Source organism: Haplochromis burtoni, unplaced genomic scaffold, assembly GCF_018398535.1.
Source record: "Haplochromis burtoni strain Fernald_Lab_line unplaced genomic scaffold, NCSU_Asbu1 Contig_202, whole genome shotgun sequence".
NCBI lineage: Eukaryota > Metazoa > Chordata > Actinopteri > Cichliformes > Cichlidae > Haplochromis > Haplochromis burtoni.
Genome location: NW_024582563.1, coordinates 75,873 through 99,936, shown reverse-complemented (window position 1 = coordinate 99,936; position 24,064 = coordinate 75,873). Strand labels below are relative to the sequence as shown.

The 24,064-nt window shown below is 38.7% G+C and overlaps 1 protein-coding gene across 4 annotated transcripts in view; it reads right to left on the bottom strand.

Moving 5' to 3' along the window:
- The window catches only part of LOC102298669 (receptor tyrosine-protein kinase erbB-4), a 116,295-nt gene that overhangs the window by 28,619 nt on the left and 63,612 nt on the right, over positions 1 to 24,064 (bottom strand). For 3 of the 4 annotated variants that reach the window (XM_042226230.1, XM_042226228.1, XM_005935764.3), the window contains exons 16-17: positions 23,148 to 23,246; positions 15,810 to 15,995 (exon numbers count right to left, since the gene is read on the bottom strand). In XM_042226230.1, coding sequence (XP_042082164.1) covers positions 15,810 to 15,995; positions 23,148 to 23,246 — 285 coding nt within the window. The remainder of the gene's footprint in view (positions 1 to 15,809; positions 15,996 to 23,147; positions 23,247 to 24,064) is intronic. The other variant, XM_042226229.1, reaches the window with a different exon arrangement.

Sequence of the window (24,064 nt, the reverse complement as noted above, 5' to 3'; positions counted from 1 at the left end):
AGTTTAACAATTACTCCTATGAGTAAAGTTTAAAATGACTTTTTCAGTGTTACTTAACTCGACTTGTGTGCCTCACAATTACAAACAGCTGACCAATTAAAGAAAAAAAAAAATCCCCAAACAACATTAAGTGTCCCAGGAAGTTTCTGGATTTTTGACTTGACTGAATATATGATTGAGCATTAATCTTCAAAAGCAATTTCCTCTCATTTGATGATGTGGTGGAGCGCTATGTGACCAAGATCTTTTGCATGTGTGTGGGCACTATTATCTTTAAAGAGACCAACCACATCAGGATGGATGGGTTAAAGGTGACTCTGAACATCTTTGTGAACCTGCAATAATTTGCAGCAAGAAGATCAAACCATACCATCAAAATGCTCTTTATAGCGTAAGAGAGCAGCAGAATCGCGTCACTATAGGAGTCAGACGGATTTCAGGATTCATTCAATGTCTGTATCCTGTCGAGCTGAATGTAAATACATTCCTCTATGAACTGAGTATAACCCTACGGCCAATGAAAATGGTTCACTGCTTATGTCATTAAATCCCAAAATGCATGGTTGTCAGTCTAACCCTAAGTGTATTTGTCTTGACTCAGAGATATTTGACTCTCACGGAGATAATTTATGTTCTGCCAACAACATCATGATGCGATATTCCTTTATGTCCTTAATCGCATTGGTACAGCTTGTGCATCTGGCGTTTAACAACATAGGTTATGAGTCAGTTGTTGACTAAGGATGATGACTGCGAGAAACCGCAACTATTTAGAGCAGGGGTTTATTCGGATTTTTTCACCTCCCAAAGGTGGGACAGTCTCGCTATCTACTGAGCCTGGTCTGTTTGTGCTTTCCAGTGAGGGAGTGTATGGAGATTGCCTGGGGTTGTTTGCAAAGGGGTGGGTGTGTTGAAAGACTGCTGAGAAAGCACTTGAGTAAATATCAACTGCGTTTGATTTGAACTGTAATGTTGCCTACAGGAAGGGTCTTCAAGTGTGTACACTTCTTTATTTTCAAGTAGGATAGTGGGTAGTTCTTAAAGCTCCCTTAAATGGAAGCTGGACAAGACAATAACTGCACTGTACATGTTCAATACAAGCAATGAGCTGTCAGGTTACACTCTTTAGGCTGATGCAAATCTGGCTGGAGGCAATACTCGTGTGTAAATATAGTGTATAGACCTTCAATTGGCATCAACCCAAACCAAGTTTTTGAATCGGGAAGAAAAAAAGCATGGAATATTGATTTTTGGAAAATAACAAATTTACTTGTAGATTACTGTTTCGCTAGGTACCAGAGTGTGCACTGGTGCAGATCTTTATGGCAAATTGCCTGTGTGGTTGTTTGAAAGAAAATGTGATCAAGCAATTTTCCCTAGTGTGAAAATATTTTATCTGCAGGCATTTTCTTTTGAGTTACTATATTAACACAAAAGCATGCATTGGCCATATTTGATTTTCAATAATCAAATAGTTGTTTGATCTTTGATTGCCTCAATAAAATAGCTCATCATAAAATATACTTTACCCCCCTGGCTTTGCCCAACAGCAAATAGTTGTTTACATTGCAGTCAATCCTGTGAGCAAAGTGTATTAAATGCCTGCCCACTGTCAGTTATTTGTTTGGTGAGTTTGTCGTTTTACAGCCCGATAGTTCACAACCCGGCAATAACTTGTCAGCTCTCAGACACTTTCAGTCAGAGGAGAAAACAGCATGCAACAAGGTTTGCACCTTACAACCAATCAATAAATGGAATAACTGCCACTTAGACCATTATACCATCCTTTTTTCAGTGCTGGAGTAATGAACTGTAATAGAGAAATGATAATAATGATGATAGTCATAATTAGTGGGATAATAACCAGGCAATCACTGGGTGTCGAAACGGGAGACATTAACTGTGATCTATGATTGATCTTTTGCGAGGCCAGCAGCTTGATAATCGAGCAGGAATTCTGTGGAATGGGTTGATGTAGAGAGTATCTGTTGAGTACCGAGTGTCTAATAAATGTTTGTTTTTTATTATTATTATTATGCTCCAGAAGCAAAAGTGTAATCAATCTGAATTCATGCTTGAAAGAAAATTATTTGCCGCATTTCCCCTTTCTTAATTGCAACCACACTATAAAACAACCTTGCTAACTGTGCAATGCAATTCAGCACAGTCACTCAAGTATAGCACCTTAAAGTGAAATTTGAGGCATTCAATTTGAGGTAGTCCTTTACTTGAGTATTTTTATGTTATGCTGCATTACACTTTCAATAAAAGCTACCAGTTCGTTTGCTATTACTATTAACCAAGAAAAAACATCCTTCAATATTAATCAAATACTCAAAAGGTATACTGAAAAATAAAACCAGACAGCATTGTCCATTCCTGAAATTCTTGCTATTTTTGTAATCTTAGTGTGTTTTGTCCACTGTCATTTCAGTAAATAATGCATACACTGTCTCCAGAGACAAAGGAGAGACTGTATCTGCACATATATGCACGTGAGCATACAAAGACGTGCATGTGTGTGCAAATGTATGTCTATATATATGATGGTGTGCATTTGAGCCCCCTTTTAAGAGTGCACTCTTGCCTGTCTGCACACTGAAACCCTCTATTGCGTGTGTGTGTGCATGTGTGTCTGATGGAAGTTGATTTTGTGGTAAGCCTTGGAGACAGTGAAGACTGTCATCAATATTGTACTTTCTTTTCCTCTGAGCTTTCGAATGTATCAACGTGTGTGTATGTGTGTGTGTGTGTGTGTGTGTGCGGGTGTAAGACCATGAGTGTGTGAGGCCTTTATAGACAACCCCAATTTGACAAAGGCAGCGTGAGACTTGCCTGCATGCTGTCAACGAGTTCTAACAAAAGCCAAATTGTAACAGGGGGATCCTGTCTCTGCCATGATAACAGCTTCAACAATGTGGAACCTTGAGTCCTGATCAGGAGAAATGAGTAGGACAGGTTTTCTATAGTTTAGCTTCATTTGCTTCATTTCTCAGATGATACCGATGACATCCCAACACAACCTTGAGCTGTGACAATTCTACCGGGACCCTTGAAAGGGTTTAAAAAGAGCTGTTAGCTTATAAAATGTCCTATGCTGGCTTTTAAGATGTGCTCGGAAAAGGAATCTGCTCAAACAGGCTTCATAGGCACAGGGGCACAGAACTGGATAAGGACAAGGAAAGTTAAATTACAAACATTGCAGTTTCATGTAATGATATTATTCAAATTTCCCTCAAACACTTGAGATAAGCAGGCCTGTATGAGCATAAACTAATTTCCAAACTCCCAAACCTCTAAACAACAAGTACCAGTACAACTATGCACTGAATAATTCTACAACTACTGTAGATGGTGTATTCACATCACATTTATATTAATAGCTACTGTATATCGCTTGAATCGCAGTTATGCTAAATAAAACAGCAGAGCAGAGCCTGGGACCTTGAATTAGGAAGCTTGCTGTTTTATGACTTTTAATGACACATCATGCACTTTCCAAACAGACAATATTTTCAAAGTTGTTCTGAAAAATGTAAGTTACACTTTGATCTGAACTTTTAATTTATTTAATTGGGGAAAAGTTTCTAGTGCAAGTAGTTAGCTATGTTTCTTGTTAAGGTAAGCTTCTTTTATGTAGGTTAACAGCTTAATTAAGCAGGTTATTTACTTAGGACATTATCACTTCCAAATTAGCCAAGTTAGTTAGTTTTTATGCTTAAAAGAAACCCCCACAAAATACAAAAACTATCTTTGCTTTGTTTTAATATATCACTTTGAAAACAGTTCAGAATAGACTGTGTCCATACATGAAGACATAAATAAACTTTATGGTTACTCAGGTTGGTTGACTCGATTGAAAACTATAAATATCTAGTTTTACATCCTCTGGGATATGATATTTTGACACTCTATCCAAAATGTATTTCAAGTTGCCCAAGGTGAATCTTCATTTAACAAAACCCACCTGCTCTGGTTGTGCTAATGTAGGCAGTATGGCTCAATTCAAAGCAGGTGCTTTGGCATATCATTTCTCATGCCTCGATTGAGTAGAGACACAGAGTGGTTCTTTTCTGTAACAATGTCTGACTCTACATCTCTTGTCAGTCTGGTTATGCTTCTTGTTCTGTTCTGCAGTTTTAGTGAACTGGTTTTCTGGCTGCTGTAAGCTGTAAATCAGGGGTAGGCAACTCCAAGCCTCGAGTGTCGGTGTCCTGCAGGTTTTAGATCGCACCCTGGGTTAACACACCTGAATCAAATGATTAGTTCATTACCAGGCCTCTGGAGAACTTCAAGACATGTTGAGGAGTCATTTAGCCCTTTAAATCAGCTGTGATGGATCATGGACACATCTAAAACCTCCAGGACACCGGCACTCAAAGCCTGGAGTTGCCTACCCCTGCTGTAGATGACGCTGCTCAAACAGATCTTCCAGAGAGGAGAATAGCTTGGTTTTAAGGTTAAGTAGTTGCTAATGGCTTACAAGCAAAAATGTAAGCTTTATTAGTTACTATATTATTCCCTTTTAAGACACTAGGCTGTAATTTAGGTGGGTGTCTTTTTATTATATGACATTTTCAGAAATGTTATTGCTTGTATACCTTTAATTAAAACAGAAAATAAGAAAAAAAATCTTTAAATATAATAAACTCTGATGAAAATGGTTTGCAGACACAGAGGAATTTGTGCTTCTGAAGTCTGACTCATGTACTTGAAATTGTTTTTTTTCCCTGAGAAATAATTGAAGACAGAAGAAAAAAGAAAGAAAGAAATGTCCTTTCTATGAGTCAGAGACCACTGAAAATAACTGATGGTGTAGGTCTTTATGTGTGACCGTGTAACTTGACCTGCACTACAGCTACATCATAAGTCCACTCCCATTAACAATTTTATTGCTAATTGCAGTGAACTAGAATATGGAGAGGTTGAGACCATTAAAAGGTTTAATGGCATGTTGGTTGTACTTGACTTTGATTGCTTTTTCTTTGCAGTTAGTCTCTCTCATTTTGGCAAGTGCATTATTAAAACACCAAAAAGACTTCTTCTCTACCAAAATTGATAGTGTTGGGAGCTACTTAAGACACTTCTAACATTTTTATATAGCAATAAATGATATATGCTGGGCAAATCTTTTAGCAGGCAGAGTATTTCAATTACAAAAACAAGATGCAAAACCTGCCAAATGTTCTGCCTCAACCACCGTGACGAGATAAACTAAGGTTTATGTAAATGAGGTAAGTCTAATTAATGGAGCAAATGACTACATATATCAATAAATTATAACTATTAATTTGGACTTTACATTTCAAAGGGCTAGGGAGATTAGCATTTAATAATTTCTTGTAGATGTGCATTTTTGCAGAATCGTGGGTGTGAAAAAAATGTTATTACAATTTACAGGAGGAACAACTGTGATATCACCTCATACATAAAAAGTGAATCTTTGACAAAGTAATCTATGGAGGCCACCATCTGATATTGTCATGCAGTAAGCAATGTATCACAATTAGTTAGTCCGCTTTCACCTTGTCCTCAATTCAAAGAGCTGGCAGGTATGTTGCAGCCCAGGTGGGTGAGATGTCACAGAGCCTGGCACCTGGCTCTGGCAAAACAGCGGACATGTCAACCAGACATCACACTCAAAAACACAAATCCACTCATTGATTTATCTTTGACCATAACTGCTCAAATAGACATGTTTGTAATTCATTCAGACTTACAGTTCACATTACCAGACTCTTAATCTGTTATATTGTTACACACACAGCAAGGTTTGAGTCAATTCTAGAGTAGCTAGTGAGGATGTATCTACAGTGGCAGCTTAGTAATTGAAAGTGAAGTGGGTCTAAGCCACAGGTGTCGAACTCCAGGCCTCGAGGGCCGGTGTCCTGCAAGTTATAGATGGATTCTTGATCCATCACCAATGTTGGGTGTAATGCGTTACTAAGTAATGTGTTACTGTAATTAAATTACTTTTCCACTGAAAAAGTAGAGTAACTAATTACTGTTCATTTTTAGGTATTTTAATTACAGTTACTTACAATGTACTTGCGTTACATTGTAAAATAATTAAACTCGCTGAATATCATTATTTAATTTCAATAATTTATATTCTAAACGTAGAAGTAAACTCTGCCACTTTAACATCGCTGTAGTGCAGGTGCACGTCATTTCGCGCCAGTTTGCTGCATAGTCGTATTCTAAAGCGGAAGATGTCAGACTCGGCTGAAGCGAGTGGCTCAAGTGGCTGTTTTATGAAATGGACATACTCTTCACTTCTCTGAAACAAGCAGACAAGAACATTACAGTAATATGTAAGCTATGTCCTGGGGAGAAAAAACTATCGGCTGCTGTTAATAGCAGGAGTAATCTACTGAAGCGCCTGACACGAGAGCATAGACGAACACTTCTGAGTGATCCTTGTTCATCATCCATGGATGATGAACTAGGTAATTTTCGAGAAAAGTTAACCTCTGACCTTGAGGTCAAGAACACCGGAACTTGGACTTATCTGAGATTTTAAGTAGATGCACCTAGGTATGAACTTGAAAATCCTAGGTGATATCATTCTCGATTTATTGTGTTCACAAAATTTTCAGAAAACTTGACCTCTGACTTTAAATTTGAGGTCAAACGCATTGGGACAAACTGGGGTGTCCACACCACCTGACCGCCACCCAGTGAGGTCGACAATATCCCATCAGCCTTTTATGGCCAAGGGGTGAAAAAAAGACATCCTGGTTTTCAAGCATCTTTGTTTGCCGATAAGTGATGTGACTGGCTAAAAGTGAACTTTTTTCCCTAATGCCAAAAGAAAAAAAAGCCCTAAACAACCAGAGCAGGTAAAGTTTGAGCAGTTTGCATTTACTGGAACCTTACTACTGACTCGAGACACAATGGAAAAGCTTATGGAACAATATATAAGCTGATTTTTGTGGTGACACCAACTCACAAATTCCAGAATTCAAAATGTCCTTACATATGAACTGTAAACAAAGAATATGTGGAACTTGGCCCCTTTACAGCTGCGCACAAAAAAAGAATCCCACAGAAAAGCTAGCCAAAATGCTTATTGCCACACTTCAGTGTTGCCTTGTTTTTAATCTCATCATTACAATTTTACTCAGAAGATAGAATCAGGAGACAGAATCAATAACAATTACAAATGTGCAAAGTAGTTCTTTGTTTTTATAATGCTTTAAAAAAAGCATTCTTTTGGTATTTTCTTGGAGTCCCGTACTTTTTCAAATGTAACATTAGAGTCCATGTTCACAACCTTTAGGTCACATAGCGATTTAAAAAAAGACCGAAGGGGTTTTACACGAGCACACACACACATGCACGCACGTGTAGATCTCCAGATCTGTGTTTGCAGAGCCTGTTGATATATCTATATCCTCTGGGAAATAAATATAAAATGTGAGGGAGAACTTATCAGGTAATGAAAAGTGTGGGGAGGATATTTAGGTATTTTAGTTTGTAAAAATACGCATCTCCAGCACAGTGTTTGGGTTTATTTCTGTTTGTGTTTATGAAAGGTTAAAAAGAAGTGAGATCATTTGTAGTTTGACACTGACACAGAGCGAAAGGAAAAGTGAAGTAAATTTAAAAAAAAAAATACAACAAACTATTATATAGTACATTTTCTATGCTAAACAAAGCCTGTGGGCGTGTGCTTGTTTACTTGAGGGCATCACAATATGTATTTGTGCTTGTTTGCATGTGTTCAATCACTTTGTTAATGTTTGTGTTTTCAAGTTCGGATGTCTACAAGCTTCCGTTTACCTGTGTGAGTTTGTGTGTGTGTTTGGCAGTCACTCATTAGTGTCGACCCATCTCCCTGAGCTGCCAGTCTCATCCATTGTGTGGGCTGCCTGCAGTCATCTATTTCCCCCACCTGGCCACATCCATCTTCACTCAGCCAGACACTGTTAAAACTGTGTCACTGCTGCGTGTGTGTGTGTGTGTGTGTGTGTGTGTGTGTGTGTGTGTGTGTGTGTGTGTGTGTGTGTGTGTGTGAATGAGTGACTCAGTAAGGCAGAGTCAGAGGAAAAGACAGAAAAGAAGAGAGAATGTTTTTTCTCTTGTCTTGTGTGTGTTTTGTTTTGACTGACATCAGTACAGTCGTATAGTCTTTGTATAGCCTTCTGTCCTTTACAGTGACTTATCTGTCTGCTGCCTTGCAGTGTGTGTTTTTGCATTCAGGCCAATCCAAGTTTCATGACCAAGTGTCACTTTTCTTAAAAAAAATCCTTTAATATATTTTCTTGATAAAATCAACAAACATTTTTCAGGTAGAACAAACCCCTACTACTAAGACCACAAGGCCATCCATCTGTACATCTTCCATCTGTTGATTTTCCACTGCTTATCTGGTCTGGGTCATAGTAGCAGTGGACTGAGCAAGGTATCCCAGATGTCCTTTTCAATTTTCTCTAGCCAAGCCCTCGATCTCTTCCTGGGAAAATCCCAAGGCATTCCCCGTCCAGATGGGAAATGTAATCCTTACAATGTGTTCTGCCCTCCCCTCCTGTTCCCAGTTACATGATCCAAAAATGCCTGTAGAGGAAGGCAGCAAGGACGTAATACTAATTGTATGCCTAAACCAATCAAATTAGCACCTTTTGATGTAAAGACACAGCTATTCTAACTTAAAATACCTTTTGGCTGCTCGTATCCATGTTCTATTCTTTCTTTAACAAACCAAAGCTTGTCACCGTGCTGGATGTGAGAATTTGAAAGCAGGAAGACTGGCAAATCCAGAGCTAATGCCTCAGGCTCAACAACCTTTTCACCATGTTCCAACACAACATCTACACTGCCACTGATGCTGCACCAGTCAGTCTATCAACCTCACGATTATTCGATTTTTTTCCTATTCATTTGGAGCAAAGACCCAACCAGGTGAAAGCAAAACAGTATTTTCACAGCTATAAATAAAAAAACAGTAATACAACTGCAGGTTATTATTTCAAAACCCCAGTAAGTGATTTTACTCGAGATGTTTTACTAGCTAGCTCATTATGTGGTGACATCTTGAGTTTAAAGATATTTCTGATTTTAAATGACATGCTTTTAAATTTTTAAGGCATCTGGTATTATTCTCAGGTATTACCCATGTGTCTCATTGTGGCCAAAAGGACAACTGTGTACTGTTCAAAAGAACTAATGAATATTATCAAAATAGTTAACAATGAAATGTTCATTAGACAACAAAAAAACGCTGTCTGCACACAGCAGTGAATACAAACCTAAATGCATTTGATGTGTGTCAACTTCTGCCTGATTGGTAGTGAGCAAATAAACTATATGGCAAAAGGCAGCAGTTTCTCAGAATGACACTTCTAGTTGACTCATAAATAAAATGATCGAAACCTGTAATTAATATGCAAACAGTATATGCTGTATATGCTAATGTCTTGGATTTCCATTAAACCCCTAATCAAGAGATATCAGCATCTCTGCAGATAGGGCTCCCCGTATCAATTATGATTTCATTTTTATTTGGATACACTGACAATTACAACAACATGTTGAATACAGGGTGCAACATGTTTCAAGACAGTGCTACAATTAAAAAAAAAATGAAGATGGATCTTTATCAGGGCAATATCAGTAGAATCTCCAGATCTCAGCCATCCCTGTTTCAGTTTTTACACAGACTATCAAATGCTCTCCTCTTTCTCTCCCCTCTGTTTCTCAAAGCAAAGCATTCAAATTGCATTCAGATGTTTGATTCCAAGCAAGCTTTGGCAGATAGCACCCTTGCTCTCAAACCTCATGTTAAGACATGGAGCGCGGCGCAGATCACAAGCATCGAGCCTTTGATACTACCAAACCTTAGAAACGTCAACAAGTGTCCGCCTATCTCTCTTCCTCTCTTGCTCTTACTGTCTCCTTCTCTTTCATGTCCAATCTAATTAATTCTGAAGCTCTTTTTTCTTTTTTTTGCGGTGGTCTTTCATGATTACATAAATAACTATATGATTTAATGTTAGCGACCAGAATATAAACCCCCCCCCCCATCCCCACCTCCGATTCCCATGGGTAAATATTAGCTTGTTTAATTTAAGCGCATCTTCATGTCTGTTTTAATCACTTCTCAAGTTTAATTGAAACATTGTCCATTTGAATTTAAATTTAAGAGTAAGGAGTGCACCCCCTGCTAGGCTACCACAATCACTTCCTTCAAAAAAAATAAAAGGAAAACCAAAAACACTGCTGCAGTCATTTTAATTTATTAAGGTTTTCACATTAGTCCAAGAGCAGATCTTAGCCCTGAGGTCGATGGTGCCCTTGAAAAATTGTGTCTCGCCAAAAATAAATTTTTATTTAAATTTTTGCTTCCAATCATGACTACTAGGCAATAAATCAAAATACAAAATCATTAAATAATTTTTAAAAAGTAGTACTGCTGCTGCTACTCCTCCTATTGCCACTAATTATAAAACTATTCCCTTTATATAGCCACTGTTAATATATGTTAAACACATACAAAGTCGGGCTGTGCCATATACAGCACAGTAACAAATCTATGTAGCACTATAGTTGCTTATAGGAACATGGCTTTACAAAGTGGGCTCAAAGGGAAAAATAAAACAACCGGCCAGTGGGTAGTTTATCACAGAGATCTGCGTATGGTGAGTCAACACTGCCTTATTACTGACATGAGAATAGAGAGTTCAATATTTGTACCAACAAAAGATTGCAAACAAAAATAAGCATCCATGGGAGCCTAGGGTATATTCTTCTTTCTACAGTGCTCAGACAAGAGGTACAGAAAAAGAAAAATTGGAGATTCACATACTGAAATAAATACAGACAGGAGAGGGAGAATAGACAAAGTAGACTGGGGAAATGAGTGAACTGAGTTTTCATTGGAACCCTGGGGATGTATGTAATGAGTTGGAGAGAAGCATGTTTGCCTAGTCTGGTTTACACTGAGAAATGACCCTGTGAAACACACAGTGTGGCCCTCTCACCACACACACATTCACACAATCACTGACTTGGAGGCAACCCAGGCCAGCAATGTTGACAAAAGAAGTAGAAAAGGTGGTGGTGTATTCAGTAAAGAATTTCTACTATAATGCTTGGCTCGGCGAGGCATTCCTACAGCGTAACGTTGTCCAAAATGTGGCATTGAATTGCTGTCACTACTTGATACTGAGACAAGTCTTATAGTTAATGGGACACCGAGCTGTTAAATAAAATAAAAAATCACAAGCTCGATGGCATCATACAGACACTTCTTGTCACATTTTAATTGAACTTTTTAACACAGTGATTACAGATGCATTATTAATGCATTAATCGCTAGCACTTAAATCTGATGCTAAACCAGGACTTGTGATTTATTGGGATTGAGACAAGTGTCACCATTGCCACAACCAAGCAAATGCCAAGGACCAAGGACACCTTGTGTGGATCATTTGCACACTAGCTGCTTTGCAAAAAAGCAGTGTTGGACTTCTGGGAGTATAAACACTGCAACCTAGCATGAGCAGATATCCCACTCTATGTGAGACTGCACAGCATTTGTATCTACTGTCCCATATCTTGAGAAGATATCCCACATTTTGATTGGCCTCGGTATTCTTGTTGAGTGTCTCAACAAGAAGTCCTTGCTGACAGTCTTGGTAGCTATAGCAATAAGTAATAGGGATATATATGTGAGACACCGTAGAAGACAAAAAGCAAGACAAAAATCAAAAGTTACGCACTAGGAAAAAGACATTTAAATAGAACAGACTATATGTCCTCCACGTGATCAGTGTCAATCCTTTTAACCCTCTCAGGCTCAAATTAAACTTTTTGTTGCTAATGCACAACCAAGTCCTGCAGTGGTACTTCTGAGTAAAAAAAACTCATAAAATATGTATGTGAGGTAATCAGGTTGTTAGTATTTAACTGTTGCAAATCTGCAACGCCTGCCTGGAGAGGGTTAACTGCATCCAACCACCTTCTTCTGCTCTGACAAAGATTGATGCAGAAAGATGTAGTTGACAGAAAGTTGAATAAGCTAAAAGGCTTAAAGAATTTCAGTACAATTCACGCAATATTTCCTCGATCTTTTCTTAGAATAGACATTGCCAGCTTGTCAGTCTTAGTCTGATATGATTTTTTTTTATGTGATTTTTTTTTTCTTTTAAGAGCTTAGTGGCTCGATGAAACTTCAGCAGACAGATAGAAATATGTTCCAGTGGGTAAATTACTGCCTGTCCCAAGTTTGATGGCAGTCCTTCACACATTTCAATTTTTTCCACTTAATGTCAAACTCATAGTAGGATCCAGTCCATGATTATCTGTGATTTAACTTAACTTTCTTTTTCTTTAAAAAAATAAATAAATAAAAAAATCAGTCTTACTTTAGAGGTGGAGATTCTTTCGAGAAACACTGAACAGTCTTTGAACTTTAAGAGAAGGCTTGAGAAAACCGACTCGGGCAAAGGGAGAACACACAAAGGAAGGCCATTACTTCAATTTGAAAGAGACCATTGGAGCCGGTCTGCTAGCATGGTTAAAGGAAAACACTGGGAAGTGAAAATAATAAGTAATATGCAAGGCCAAGAGACAATATGAAAATTGTGTGGTGTTGTGTTCACAACAGTGCAGGCCTGCTTGTTATCCTCTTAGATCATGTGCACATTAGACTCAATGTGCCTATGAACACGTGTTCTATAGTATAACCTTTTGTATGGCTTAACAATAATAAATTCATAGTGACGACTTTGTTTGAGGTGGTAGGCAGTTTAAACTTAAGATTTAAAGTCCTCCTCTTGTCAGCTGCATTCCAATGCCTGATTTAATCATTAAGATATAACACTTATTGATATCACAGTTATCACTCTGTGTTGTAGTCCTTGTATTCAGTTGTGTAGAGCCAGAACTGACTAAACATATGACAAAGGCTACAAGTGGATTTCACTTCCCTTCCCAGGCAAATTAGTGTGATGGTTGAGCTGTTTCCACATTTCACCCATCACACTAATATAAAGACAAAGCTATTCATCAAGCCCCTTGTGTAAAACTTCTCCAAGAAGCTGTCCAGATTGACTAGAAACAGCATTTCAGACTGCACTGTGCTTACCACAGCAAAACAGCAGAATAATACTTTTTTTTTTTTTTTTACTTAGCAGTAGCCAGATCAGTTCTAAATTACTCACATCACAACTACAACATATGGAAGAGAGTGCTGTTGGATTCAGAGAGTCAAAAACCAAGAAGTCATAAGGAAGAGAAAATGATTCTTAGTAACAGAACATGCAAGTATAAAACAAAATAGAGAAAAAAAGAAGAAATGGAAGAAAATTCTGGGCATCATAGCTCTGCATATGCGGTGGCTCTGATGAATATGCTCATTAGTATGGCTCTCATGACAGATCACTCCATTAATAATCTACGGCTATGATCATGGCCTTGACTGAGAGGGAGGACCACAGGGATGTTGCCTCAGAATGGAGCCCTGTCACTTGCAAGAACCTTAATAGCCATGTGAGGCCGTAAGAGTGCGTGCGCTGAAGATAAACAGAATAAAAAATGTGCATTTTCAAGAAGCAAGTTTAGATAGACGTTATTATGAGTCTCATTCAGAGAATTCTTTTTGTATTTATGAAGGACAATTTGTGTTTGTGTCAACTCAAGGGTGGGCACCTTATTAACCGAGGCCCCTGGTGGCTATTTGAGTCTCCAGGAGCGGTAGCCAATTATTGAAAACACAAAACAATATATGCACGGGACACACTGTAACACAACACAGTGGTAAATAATACATCATCATATCTACCCTTTATGAATTATGAATCTCTCCATGTTGACAACTGTTCACAGCAGGCATATATTTATTCATGTACATGTAGCTTATCTCATTGTTTTTTGACAACGTAATTTGTATGATTAATTCTATACCATGAAAATGTTACACAGCCTGGGGGTTTGTCAGCAGCGGCATGGCAAGACTAAATGCAAGCTACGATCGCCTTTGGTGTTAAATAAAAAGCACTTTATATGTGGTGTGATCACAACTGTGTCCCAAATTTAACTGATGGTTTAATATTTTCCCTTGGCAACTCACTTGGGCAAAGCCTGCTGCTGATGTAGCCAAAAACAGCAACTGAAAATTTTGTCTAAGATATTAAATCAGGGACTACAGGGATTACTAAGCCATTTTCCATTTTCATTCGGGTTCTCCTGGCTTTTTAACCTGTTATTTGTCGGTGTGTATGACAATTTCATGAACCACTCAAAAAGTGCAAGATATTTGGAGATTTAATCACAGACATGGGAAAACCGGACACATTAACACAGTCATAAGAAACAGAACGTTTTCATAGGACTCCGCAGTCCTGTGAATACCTACCTCATCATACAGCCTATGATTCAGTAGCTTGCAGAACAACAACGAATAACTTGAAGTAATAATTGTCTGTATGACTTTATCAGTTTCTCATATCACTGTGGAAGATTTTTGACCCAACACTATTTTCCACTGTTGCCTCATTTCATTGTGTTTTGTACAGCTCTCTGAAAGCCCAGCCATAATATTTTGAATCAGGTTGAGGTTTGGCCTCTGACAGGGCCATTGCAACACCTTAATTCTTTTCTTTTCACCCATTTTGCTGTAGATTTGCTGTTGTGCTTGGGATCAATGTCCTGTTGCATGACTGAGCTGGCTTGGGGTAAACACTTTACTCCAAAATGCCTTGGTATACAAACATGTTCATGGTCAAGTCAGTAACACTAAGGTGCCCAGCTCCCTTGGTTGCAAAACAATTGTTCACCCTTCCACTACTGTGCGTGAAAGTCAATAATTTGGTCTCGTTTTTCTGAAGGACATTTTTCTAGAGGTTTTGTGATTTGTTTAGATGCAAGTATGCAAACCTAAGCTGCATTGCTGCCATTTTCTTTTTAGAGGCCGGGGAATTCTCCCAGAAACCCTTCCAAATGACTCACACTTGTTCCACTTTTTTCCAATGTTACCGTCATGAACTTTAACATTTAACATGCTAACTGAGACCAGTCAGAGATGTAGCTCTTGGGTTTCTTGCAATTTTTTTGAGTGCTGTACAATTTGATCTTGGGGTGAATTTGCTTCCACCCCTGGGGAGGTTGTCGCATTGTGTTGACACTAATCTAAATGCTTGAGACCAGCAGCCTGCCCGAACTTTGCTGATGATCCCGTTAATCAAGAGTACTGAAGTAGAAGCATTTGGCTCTCTTATTTTCCATGAAAGCAGTAAAGGTACTGCACAGACTCCAGTGAAAACCTTTTTCATATGACTTCATGTGTATCTGTCAGCTATTGATACTGACAACAAAATTCTAAGAATTTGTAATAAACTCCATGATACTATAACATATTTCCTGCATTCCACACTTCCCCCACTAAAGTTAAGTAAGACTTTGAATTATTTACTTCACTTCTACATAGAGACGAGGAAACGGAAGTGCCGGTGTCTGCTGCTGAATCCATAAACACTCACACTTTACCAATAGCCACTCAGTTGTCCATGGCTTGCGGCCATGTGCTACGGACTAACATAAACACATTTTTTTTTCTCAGTATAGAAATTATGTTGTAATGCATTTGGCCTCTATCGCTTGAAACATAATAGAACAGTACCGTAGTTGTTTTCCAAAGCAAATTCAAGCATGCATTCAATAAAAACCCTTGATGTATGAACCAGAATGCCACTCAAACCACGCACTAGGTTTATCACCAAATATCACTTAGAAAGTAAATACACTGACCATATTAGCAAATCGTGTATTTTATACTTAAATAGGTAATAATGGCTCAGTTTCCTTACCTTGGCTATCTGGACACACCAATTGAGCAATAGCTGTGATCCAATGTTGTCTTTGTGCTCGTGGACATAGTCGAGCAGGCATCCGTGAGGCATCAGCTGTGTGACCAGCTGGATTGTCGGACTCAAGCAGACACCCAGCAGTCGGACCAGGTGCGGGTGCTCCATGCTAGCCATGATCAGAGCCTCCTGAATGACACAGATATACACTCAGGCATGTGGAGGGTAATGATTACAGGTGGCTGTTTTAATCTGTAACAGTATGTCAGCAATGTTTATTTCCAACAGTCGTCATTTTCAATAAACACATAAAAAATATGCTATTTATTAGAAACATGTCAGATTGTGTGATGGGTATGAGGTAAACTGTGCCAAAACAATTTGGCTGCAGAAAAGACTGAAATGTATTTATTTGTGTTTTTCTTTCTACTGGTAATATTTTTTATTTAATAACAAAAGAAATGTTTTTTTCTTTTAGTTCTCCAAATTGTGAATGGATAAGAAGATGGCACTTTTCACTGCCTGAATTACAAGTTGAGTTTCAAGAAGTATTTTCTTACTGGGAATGCTAATTACATACCTGAGGAGACCACTACATTAAAAAAAAAATGACTAGGATCCTAGCAGCACATCTCTCTCTCTCTCTTCACATTTCTATTCATCTCTTCCTCATAGTTCCTGTCTGTTTTTCTTTGTCTGCAGGGACATATTGAGTGGAGCAGCACATGTGGCATCACCCCACAAGTATAATAAGCTTCCCTTTCGCTTTAGCCAAAGAAGAATTTAATGCTAAATGATGTTTTTGTACAGCCTCACTTTTAAAATAATACACCTGCATTAGGACACAAGCCTGAAAATTGTGTTTTCAGCGCCAATTTTATATTTATTCTGATGTCTTGTTTTAGTCTACAGTGTGACACTCTTTTGAAAATAACCTGGAAACAGCCTTGGCTGTCTGGTGCGAGTGCTGGTTCTGGCAACTCCAGCACTCACAACGCTCACTGAACTGGCACACCTGAGACTCATCTTCACATCAAGTCTCTTCACTCCATGTTCAGTATCCCATGTGATACATGTGTGATGGCCAAATTCTAGCTCTTGCATTTTGGTCTCTAAACAATTTAGTTCTTTTGTAATGCTCCTGTACTTCAGGTCAACTCCTTATTATTACACCAGTTAGGTCTCCAAGCCAACTCATTTCTGAACCTTGTGCCAGCCTCTACTCATGGCCTGCTACAAAGAGTCAGCTACTCTGGACTAATGCAGTAAACTTCAGCTTCATATGTAACAAAGTTTCTGTGTCTGCTTTTAGATGAGCGATTTAAACTAAAACAAATGTTATTGTAGCTTGATGTTGTTCCCTTTCATCTGTCAATATTTGTTGCTGCAGGGATTCCATTAAACAAAGATTTCACTAGTTAAAATCAAATTTGTAAGACCATGAATGCTTTTATGCCAATGTTTTTCTTGGTGGCCTAGAAGCAAAGGCAACACACAGATTTAGGTATCTGCTGTGTTTTGTGATATTTACGTCAACCTTAATGTTAGCTCAGACGAGCCTCTTGAACACACATTTATCATCTCTGACAGTGTCTTGTCTTCCCCCCTTATTTCTTACTTCTTCTTGCTGTGTCACCAAAACTGAGATGAACCACTCTCACAAAGGTAATTTTTAAACTTTCTCTTTCACTTCTATCAGTTTGATAAGAGTTTGAATGTTTCTTTGCCTCAATAAAATTCATACTCAAAACAACATTTCCTCATAGGTCAGGCTATTCTGTATTCTTTCATGATTGTTTTATGGCTTGTTTGTGCATGTGGAATGTGTCAGAATATTCACTGTGGGAACAGAGAACTAAGATTCTGACACATATGTATGTTTTTTGGAAACTGGTGCACATATCTTCCTGTGTTATCGAGGACCTCAGTTTTGGACTGACCATAAATGATTTCTGTCATCTGCTGAAGTCAAGCTTTAGATGGTCTAAGGGTGTTTTCACACCTGTGCTGCCTAATCAATTTAAATCAAACTCTGGCTCATTTTCCCTGGTGAAGTTCATTTGTGCAATCGCATTTGGTCCGGTTCACAACAGTTGAACTGAGACCCTTTGGAGGCAGTGATCTCAAAATGAACTCCAGAGTGGTGATCAGACCACAATCCAACTTAACTGCCAGATGTATGCTAAAGTTTGATCTGACCATCTTTGGGTAGCTAAGTATGTTTTGCATTCTGTTACCTTTTACCATAAATATTCAGAGGTCACAAAATTTAAACTAATCATCTTATATTACTTATATTGCTCCTGCCCTACACCGAATGGTTGTAGCTTCGGATGTGATTTCTTTAGGAAGACATTTTGGTTCACTTGGTGTATACTTGGAGTCCAGGCCTCCCTCTCCCCAGGTATCTCCTCCTACTCATCCAGGGGAACACAGAGGCTTCCTAGTCCAGCTGAGGGACATAATCTCTTATAATATCCAACACACTTTCACTCCTCCACTTGGGACAGCAACTAGTCCCTGAACGGAGTGGACACTTTACCCTTTAATGCTGAACACCATTATTGTCATTCCACTCCAGTGGGACTTGGGGACAACCACCTGTTGAAAGCAACAGAACCACATCATCTCCAAAAATTTGAGACGAGATCCTGTGGAGCTACTGTACATCCACTATATGTACAGGTACTAAATGGCCAAACACCTAACGTACTCCTGAAACATCTCCTATAGGGGGAAAAAATAAATAAATAATTATATAATTATTATATATTATATATATAATTATATATATATATATATATATAAATATATATATACTATATATATATATATATGTGTGTGTGATGTGTGTGTGTGGTGTGTGTGTTGTGTCACACTATTGGATAGGAGAGTGATATAACATCAATGTATCCACGACACACTGCTCACTTGTCAGGCTGTTGTGCTATGTTTATGTAATTTTGGGGTTTTTTGTATATGGTGTGTTTTAAATTTCTCAAAGTTATTGAGAAATTTAAAGCAGGCTTAGGCTACAAAAAGATTTCCCAAGCCTTGAACATCCCACGGAGCACTGTTCAAGCGATCATTCAGAAATGGAAGGAGTATGGCACAACTGTAAACCTACCAAGACAAGGCCGTCCACCTAAACTCACAGGCCGAACAAGGAGAGCGCTGATCAGAAATGCAGCCAAGAGGCCCATGGTGACTCTGGACGAGCTGCAGAGATCTACAGCTCAGGTGGGGGAATCTGTCCATAGGACAACTATTAGTCGTGCACTGCACAAAGTTGGCCTTTATGGAAGAGTGGCAAGAAGAAAGCCATTGTTAACAGAAAACCATAAGAAGTCCCGTTTGCAGTTTGCCACAAGCCATGTGGGGGACACAGCAAACATGTGGAAGAAGCTGCTCTGGTCAGATGAGACCAAAATGGAACTTTTTGGCCAAAATGCAAAACGCTATGTGTGGAAAACTAACACTGCACATCACTCTGAACACACCATCCCCACTGTCAATATGGTGGTGGCAGCATCATGCTCTGGGGGTGCTTCTCTTCAGCAGGGACAGGGAAGCTGGTCAGAGTTGATGGGAAGATGGATGGAGCCAAATACAGGGCAATCTTGGAAGAAAACCTCTTGGAGTCTACAAAAGACTTGAGACTGGGGCGGAGGTTCACCTTCCAGCAGGACAACGACCCTAAACATAAAGCCAGGGCAACAATGGAGTGGTTTAAACTGTTAGCAGTCGGACGTACCGCCCACGGGACATTGGATGGTTTAGGGGACTAATAGGACTGCTAAGGGGTTAAAACAAAACACATCCATGTGTTAGAATGGCCCAGTCAAAGTCCAGATCTAAATCCAATCGAGAATCTGTGGCAAGATCTGAAAACTGCTGTTCACAAACGCTGTCCATCTAATCTGACTGAGCTGGAGCTGTTTTGCAAAGAAGAATGGGCAAAGATTTCAGTCTGTAGATGTGCAAAGCTGGTAGAGACATACCCTAAAAGACTGGCAGCTGTAATTGCAGCAAAAGGTGGTTCTACAAAGTATTGACTCAGGGGGCTGAATAATTACGCACACCCCACTTTGCAGTTATTTATTTGTAAAAAATGTTTGGAATCATGTATGATTTTCGTTCCACTTCTCACGTGTACACCACTTTGTGTTGGTCTTTCACGTGGAATTCCAATAAAATTGATTCATGTTTGTGGCTGTAATGTGACAAAATGTGGAAAAGTTCAAGGGGGCCGAATACTTTTGCAAGCCACTGCATATACACACTAGCACCTTTTTCACAATATGTTGTACTGGGTCAGAATGTCAGAAGACAAATGCCAGACTCACACTTCTAGAAAATTCATCATGTTTACCAGCATAGACTGAACTGCCAAAGATCATAGGACCCCTTATTCTGTTTAAGGTTGAAGTTCCTCTTGAAGTGAACAGCAAGGTTCCACTCAGTCAAAAACAGTGCAATTTTATTCAAAACCTTGACATCAAAGTGACTTCGTACTTTGAGATTGTCAGCATTCTATGTAGTAAGCAAAAAAATGTAGTAAATAGACCAAGGTCAGATTGCTGCAAATCAGGAATATTTGCCTTTAAATATAGAGCAATGGTTTCTTTGTGCTGATGTTGTGTATTATGAAATCTTTCTGTTATACTCTACAGTATGTAGACACAAAGGAACTATACCTGAAGCTTGTAATATTGCATATGATTGCAACATAAACACTAACAGACCCCTATTAATCCCACGGTATAGAAACTCTCCAAAAGACAGAAACAGGCTTAAATTTGCTCACCTGCAACTTTACAACAATTGAAAATTCATCATCGGGTGGGTAGGTATACGCCAAAATACACAAGACAGGCAGGTGTGGCTGTTTGCTTTTACTGGGGAGAGAATCAATGCATAAAGCTCCAATGAACACTAACAGAGAGATGCAACCACTATACATTTTAGAACTGATATGGCTCATCTATCACAATGCTTACATAATGAGGTCCCTGTTTACATGCCAGTGATGGGTATAGTTACACTGAGGGTAATGGCAAATTGGGCCAAAGTCTTTGACTGACTGGCTTTTCCTTTCTGCCTGCAGGATTCCGTACAAGCAAATTTATATTGTGGTGTTTACTTAGCACTGCAGTGGGGTATCCTGTAATCTGTTAGCCCTGCATCCTATTCAGATCCCTTCTGTGAGCTATTATCCAGAAAACAAAATACTTCCACAGCATCCTAAAGAGCATTTCTTGAGGTTTCTATATATAAAATAAGTATATACAAGAATTATACTAATTGAAAAACACATGACATGAGGAATTGTGACAATAGACTTTAAAGCCACTAAGTGGAGAGGTAGGGGCAGTAGTAGTTGTGGTTAGGTATTGTAAAAAGAGAGAGAGAGAGAATATGTCTGTGAATAACAAACCCTGTGAACATCCCTTTAGGCCCTGGAAAGCACTACTGTTGGGCTGAGATAACAGTTATATAAAACACAAAAAGGGATTTGCAGGGGTTGTTCTTTTTTGTACACTGACTGTATAAAGTTTACATCCCCACTGAATTGTAATTTTGCTGTTACAATTAAATACAAGCATTAGGAAACACTGTTTTTACAAACTTGTGCTACTTCTGTAGCTCGTCATGAAGGTAAACTGAAATAAGGTAGTTACAAATCTTCAGAATTGTATTAATATGTAATAATAGTAAAACAATTTCTTTAAAAAAAAGCTAAACTGAAACTTTTTCTCTTTTCTGTGGATCACTGTTGCGAAGTGCTTTATAGATTGCTGCATTTTGTGCATTGTATGGATGTCTCACATTATTAAAACTGATATATTGGAGGGCCTTGGAGAATAATACCTGAGTAAAACATTAATAAAAAAGAAAATATGATTTTAATTATCTTTAATCAAAACTAAAGGAATAGCATGCTCTAGCTGTTTTCCTTATACACAAACATGCACACTCCTAAATGCATGCAGATCGATACACACATGCCAGTACTATAGGGAATAAACACCCTTTCCTTTTGCCAAGCACTTGCTGACAGGGTTGGTATTTTATTGTTAGACATAAAAAAAGAGAGGTTCACTTCTCTTACTGCACCACAGGTAAGGAGTGGCAAACTCCTACACAGAACCAACCACACACACACGCATGTTGAAAGACAATCAATTCTCTGTGACATTCTTCAAACAGTCAGTGGCAAGTGAGACTGGGGCTTTGAGTGGCCTGCAGCTAGAAGGTCACCAGTCAGAAATCCCAGTCTGCCAGGAAAATAATGGATGGCAAAGGAAATGAATGGCACTCTGCTTTCCCTTTGTAACTACCACTGGTGTTCCCTGGAGCAGAAGCTTGAGCCCCCAGCTGCTCAGCAGTCAGTCATTAGAAGACCACTGGGGATCTAGACAGAGGTGATGGAAGGTATTCTTAAAAAGAGAAAAGAAACCCCAAAACTATTTAGGAGGTAAATTAACCAGGAGGTAAATGGACACATGCCTTTCTGCTGTTATATACGTTATCTCCACTGTTTCTATTGCCCCTACATGTTGTTATCTCATTTCTCTGTCTGATTTTCTGATTGTCAGACAACCTCCCAAAGCACTTGGAACATAAATTAAACACATATGGGATATTCATCAAAGACATCGTGATAAAAATAGAAATGCTAACCCTCCAAAACTCTTCCTTTTAGACTGTCAAACTAAGTGCAAAACATGAGTGCAAGTGGGTCGCTTTCAATGTGTGTGCGTGTGTGTGTGTGCGTGCATGGGTACGTGTGTTGATATGAGTTATTTCATCTGCATTGCATCATCACAGGGTAATAATTTTGATTTTTTTTTTTCACTCTTCCTTTTGAAATGAGCCAAGATGTGAATGTTTTATAAATGGGGCCTAGTGCACTGTGCTAGGAGCCCATGGCATGGTGCGTGTATGTCTGCATATGTAGGGCTCCTACAGGCCCCTTATGGTTTCTAGTCTGCTGTTTGTGGGGTTCAACTTTAGTTGTTAGAGATTTCACTTTACAACCATCTGTGTAGCGCTTTTGTAGGCTAGTTTAGCGCTAAACTGAAGTTAACTTGTCAGCAACGAATGCAATGTACAGCTGGTTAAAGGCCTTTAAAAGAAAAGGTCAGTGTTCGCTCCCTTACATACTGTAAGTATAAATTGCAGCACCTTTAAACAGTGTCACTAACAGGCTTTGGAACAAAAGGTTGTTACATTACATTTAGCTGGTAATTTACCTGCGTATATGTTATCTTTATAAAAGCTGAGTTTGAATTGTATTGTCAAGTCTCTTTTTTTGGATTTTGTTTTCAAGATACTCACATCCATGAATTCCACATTAGCCTTGGGTCCTGTGGCCTCATTTAGGATTTTAATGGCAACAGGGATTTTCACAGTTTCCCCCTCTGGGACCCAGATACCCTAAAGAAGAAACGCACACAGACACATACACACACACACACAACATGATGATGAGTCATTACACTAATTGCACAGTCACAAATCCTCTACTCACAGAAATGATGTTTAAAAAAAGTATTATAACTCCTGGAGGAACAGCAGGAATCTCAATAAATTGAGCGTTTTACACTCTAAATTCTACTTTGTCAGCTTTATAAATAACAACGTTCCATATTCTCACTGGCTGATTATAAAAATGAACTGCATGCTGTACGATTAAGGTTATTTCGCCCTTCAAAAAGACTTGGGCAAAACTATTTAATCATTTTGAAGTATCTAATTTTAGGGAGGTTTAAAGTGATTTAACAGCTGCCAAAGTGGATGGAATATTTGAAAGAGGAGAAAAATGAAGTACCTCTCAACTTTTTCAAAGTGATTAAAATGTGTTCCACCTTTGTTCCACCCTTATGTGACTACACATCCAGAGTGACAGAAGGCCTAGATTTCACACTTAGCCTAAAAACAACTATCCCATCAAAGAATTATCGTCATTAGCTGATAATGACGATCGATTTGATGCAGTTTTATGCTTCCTTTTACATGTAATTCTGCAGATGATCATTATTCAGCACAATAATTTAAGGGCACACTTTATGAAAGCTTGGACATCGATGTTCTAACTGGAACATTTTTTTTTTTTTTTTTTTTTTTTTTGCACATACAATGTATACCCTCCTCCTTGAATCGCTACCTTATCGTGGTGGAGGGGTTTGTGTGTCCCAGGGATCCCAGGGGCTATGTTGTCTGGGGGCTTTTGCCCCCTGGTAGGGTCTCCCATG